General features: G+C 34.3%; 1 protein-coding gene across 1 annotated transcript; it reads left to right on the top strand.

Moving 5' to 3' along the window:
* Positions 1–3,988: 3,988 nt before the first annotated feature.
* LOC105116759 (tetrahydrocannabinolic acid synthase-like) lies at positions 3,989–5,321 on the top strand (the record flags this gene model as incomplete). The annotated part of the gene is made up of 1 exon (XM_011014220.1): positions 3,989–5,321. A coding segment is annotated over exon 1 (1,269 nt), but the record flags the coding sequence as incomplete, so codon positions are not given.
* Between the last annotated feature and the right edge of the window lie 6 nt (positions 5,322–5,327).

Below are 5,327 nucleotides of genomic sequence, written 5' to 3'. Positions count from 1 at the left end.
TGACTAACCACATCAACACAATAAGAACTCTATTTTCACAACTCACTATATGGGTCAGCAAATAGAGGAAAATAAACGTGCAGAGCTTCTACTTCAAAGTCTTTCCGATTCGTATGATCAGTTTTACCAATAATATCCTCTCAGACTATTTAGTCTTCGATGATGTTGCAACCGCTATCTTGAAAGAAGAAAATAAACGCAAAAACAAATAAGATAGAAATAGTTCGAACCAAGCAGAGACATTGTTGGTGTCAAGAGGAAGATCAACGGAGCGTGGCTCTAGTAGGAGTCAAAGGCAGGGGAGGTCCAAATCAAGAAGATTGTGAAATGGTACAACTGTGGCAAAAAGGGACACTTCAAAAAGGATACAGAGAATACTGCAGAGTTATCAAAATCTCAAGGATGTGTTGCGAGCTGCTCAGAAGATGGGGAGGTTTTATATAGTGAAGTAACGACAATCTCTATAGATACAAAAGAGCTCACTAAGGTCTGGCTAATGAATTCAGGAACAACATATATAACTCCAAATTAAAATTGGTTACATACATATAAACTTATCTCTAGAGACAAAGTGTTCATGGGTGATAATCATGCTTTAGAGATTATTGGCATTCACACCATCAAATTAAAGATATATGATGACTTAATTCGTACCATTTTAGGAGTGCGACATGTGAAAGACTTGAAGAAAAAAATTTTGTTCATAGGACCTCCCCTACCTCTGACTCTCACTAGAGCCACGCTCCGTTGATCTTCCTCTTGACACCAATAATGTCTCTGCTTGGTTCGAACTATTTCTATCTTATTTTTTTTTGCGTTTATTTTCTTCTTTCAAGATAGCGGTTGCAACATCATCGAAGACTAAATAGTCTGAGAGGATATTATTGGTAAAACTGATCATACGAATCGGAAAGACTTTGAAGTAGAAGCTCTGCACGTTTATTTTCCTCTATTTGCTGACCCATATAGTGAGTTGTGAAAATAGAGTTCTTATTGTGTTGATGTGGTTAGTCACCGACTTGGTTTCTATCGTTCGAATAGTATAAAGTCCCTACTTTAAGAAAATCTTATTGTGCAAAGACTTGAACTTGTATACTTTGATAGTCTTCCATATCTCCTTAGTTGTTTTCTTCTCCGCCACACTTGATAATACATCATCGACTAATGCTAAATGTATGTTAGCAATAGCATTGCCATCCATCTCATTCCATTTTGCATCATTAGTGATCTCCGCGGGTCGTTCCTCAATTGTGCTTTGATTCTCATTTTTTATAGTGAGAAATTGCTCTCATTAAACCTCTCAATCTCGTACTTTGTTGCTATTATATTCATTAGGATCTATTTAGCTATCACCGTTTCATCAAACGGTCCTACTTAAAACTCAATCTCCTTAGATAGAACTTCTTAATTGTATTTAATCACCACACTTCTTTTCTATATACGCCAACAGTAACAATGTAAATAATATCGTATAGATGAATAATGCTATATAGGTGAATAGTGTCATAGACGTGAATAGTAACTGTATACACGAATAACTTTTGTGTATTAACAACACCAACCAGAAGGCTCTGATACCACTTGTGAGGACTATTGACACCGCCTATCTTCACATTGATATGATATTGTCCACTTTGGGCCTAAGTCCTCATGGATTTGCTCTTAGGCGATACCCAAAAAGAACAACACCAACCAGAAGGCTCTGATACCACTTGTGAGGACTATTGACACCGCCTATCTTCACATTGATATGATATTGTCCACTTTGGGCCTAAGTCCTCATGGATTTGCTCTTGGGCGATACCCAAAAAGCCTCATACCAATGAATATATTTGTTCATCCTTATATACCCATGATCCTCTTCATTTTTAGCCAATGTAGGACTTTAGTCGTATATCCAACAATGCTGATACCAAATGTGAAGTCAACCACCTAAGTCAATCATAGTGGGAGAAGGTGAAGTCATCCTTTTACACCTTAGTCAAAAATTATAGGCACCAAATTGGTGTTACTTGCCCTACCGCTTGTCTTTTGCATGGATACTTACCTATAAATAGACAATGCATCCAAGCATTATAGACACACCACAAGAAAAAAACTTAAGAAAAGAGGGTGAGGAGAGTAATCTCACAAAATTATAAGGTTTTTGTAAGATAGTAAGTGAGGTGTTTTTTTCCTAGTAATAGGGAGATTTCGATTGTACTCCTATTATTAGAGAGAAGTTGTATTCTCACGTTACTTAGTGAAATCATTTTATACTTGTCTGTGAATGTAGCTCAATTGAATGAACCACATAAATTCTTATGTATCTCATTTTATCTTATCCTTTATTTGTTATATTGTCGGGTTTGTATGTTAAGATTGTGACAGCAAAAGAGGCCCTCAATTGAAGATGCAACCGGTAATGCCAGGAAGATATATGATAAATCCAAATGTTGTAATTTTAAGACCTTCAAAGGAATTGAAACCATCATCTATAGGTTTTATAAATGTTAAAAATAATTTTAAATTATTTTGATGGGATAATATTAAAAATAAAAAAAATATTATTTTAATATATTTATAAATAAAAACAATCTCCACCGCCTCACAATCTAACACCTTCCTAAGAAAGCATGTCATCTCATCTCGCCGATTAATGAGCACGTGGTGTCCAAGTGCGAGAGAAGCTAATTAATCGAAAAATGGCATGTGGGCAGCTGTGATGCTTGCTGTCCCCTTTTCCTTAGATTTTCTACGATCTATTCCGCTGAACGCCCAATACAGCAATAGAATTAGTTGTCGTTGCCACCTGCTTTGTTCTCTTGCATTTTTATAGAATTATTATTAAACTCAACTGCACTCCCTGCTTCATGTTCAATTGAATAAGAATTAAATTCAAAAGTATTTGAAAGTAAAATAATGGCTATTTTTCAGTTTTTTTATTTGAATATATACTAAAATAATAATTTTAAAAAATATATTTTTTATACCAACATATTAAAACAATCCAAAATCATAAAAAAAAAATTGAAGTAAAAAAAATTTTCAGAACCATTTTTAACACAAAAATAAATATAATCTAATTAATTTAATAGGTTAATTCATGATTTGATTAAATTATTTTTTAATTAAAATATTATTATTTGAACAATTATAAAAAAAATAATCTTAAAATAATGTTATTTTAAATTAATTATAATTAATCTGGGTTAATCTACCCCATCTATAATTTTAAATTTAAATGGCTCAAGTTTCATGCGAGTGAATACAAAAAATTAAAATTAATACAAGTTATAATTTTTGGCAAAAATTTAACGTTCTTCAAATTTTCAAAAAACAAAATTGAGAGCCATTAATATGTGCTATTGTGTTTTTATATTAAAAAAAAAAAAACATGTGATCCGATTTATTGATATAAAAATCAGAACATGACAGATTATGCAAGCATACATGCGAGAGATCACTCCGCGAAAACCCCACCAAGTCGAAAACACGAAAACTGTCAGCTTCAAGCACAGCTCATTCTTCAATTAATATATTATAAGATTGCTGGCCTCTAAATAAATAAAAAGAAAAGGTCTATCGGATCTTTAATATTATAAAATTGCATATTTTAAACAATTATTTTGCTCACTACATGGACTGCTAAGATACTTTTTTATTTATCAGTATATATCTTCTTTATCTTAATTATAAAAGTTGATATGATACTAAAAGAAATTATTAATACCATCATTCAATAAAATTTATTTTTTAAAATATATCAATTCATGATTAAATGTATTTTTAAAATTAAGTAAAAAAACCTAATTTTTATTTATAGAATAAAAAACTATAATTTTAAAACATCATCAGGGAATTAATCCGTGATTAGGGTTGTATCACAAATTAAAAAAATTAATCTAATTTTTATTAAGTTAACAGCTTTTTTTTATTTACTAGCCAATCCAGTTTTAAGAACAAAACCAAAAACTAATGTGTGAAGTTGACTGTAGGAGTAGATGCATCAACAAATAATAGCTCTCTCAATCAATTTCTAAACACAAACAAGAAAAGAAAAGAGAGGCAAAATGCTTCGATTGGGTTCTTCCATTGTCTCAGTGCTTGTAATTCTCCTTTCATTTCCTTTCTTTATAGTTTCCCTTCCAATTCAGGATAAATTTCTTAAATGTCTCTCACTATATTCTGAATCCTCCTTTCCTTTCTCCACTATCTTGTACACTCCAAACAACTCTTCATTCACTAATGTCTTGCTGTCCACTGCTCAAAATCTCAGGTTCGCATTGCCTTCAGTGCCGAAACCTGAGTTTATTTTCACACCGTTGCAAGAATCCCATGTCCAAACTGCTGTTGTTTGCTCAAAACAGCTTGGAGTTCAGATTAGAGTTCGCAGTGGAGGCCATGACTTTGAAGGACTCTCGTACACCTCCGTAATTGATACACCTTTCATTGTGGTAGACCTGGGCAAGCTTCGTTCCATTAGCGTTGACATCAAGCGTAAGAGTGCGTGGGCTCATGCAGGTGCTACAGTTGGTGAACTTCACTATAGGATCTCAGAGAAAAGTAAAAATGTTGGCTTCCCAGCTGGTGCTTGTCCCAGTGTGGGCCTTGGTGGGCACCTTTCGGGAGGTGGATATGGCCCTTTGCTTAGAAAATATGGCCTTTCCGCTGACAATGTCATTGATGCTCGTATAGTTGATGTTCAGGGAAGACTCCTTGACCGGATAGCCATGGGAGAAGATCTTTTTTGGGCAATCAGGGGAGGTGGAGGAGCCAGCTTTGGAATCATTACTGCCTGGAAAGTAAAACTGGTTCCTGTACCGTCAACTGTGACAGTTTTTAGGGTTTTCAGGTTCTTGGAACAAGGAGCTACTAAGCTCCTCTATAGATGGCAACAAGTTGCTAATAAATTTGATGTGGATCTTTACTTAGTCGTTGGCATACGACCGGCTATTGCTAGTGACACAGGTAAAAAAACTGTAAGAACTATCTATAGTGGCTTTTTTCTTGGTGATACCAGCAGACTCCTCGAAGTGATGCAAAAAAGTTTCCCTGAATTGGGTTTAGCAAGGAAGGATTGTATTGAAATGGACTGGATCGGTTCAGTAATTTATGAAGCTTTCTTCCCCACTAATTCAACTCCTGAAGTTTTACTTCAGAGGAAGAATTTATTCCCGGCTTACACCAAAAGCAAGTCAGACTTTGCCCAAAGTCCCATATCTGAAACCGCACTCAAAGGGTTATGGAAAATTTTCTTTCAAGAAGACAAGCTTGCTACCTTACTAATTCCTTATGGTGGAATGATGGATAAAATTTCAAAATCTGAGATTCCTTTCCCTCATAGA

Source organism: Populus euphratica, unplaced genomic scaffold (genome assembly GCF_000495115.2).
Source record: "Populus euphratica unplaced genomic scaffold, PopEup_1.0 scaffold1052.1, whole genome shotgun sequence".
NCBI lineage: Eukaryota > Viridiplantae > Streptophyta > Magnoliopsida > Malpighiales > Salicaceae > Populus > Populus euphratica.
The sequence above is the reverse complement of the archived record's forward strand: the minus strand, read 5'-3'. Positions and strand labels throughout refer to the sequence as shown.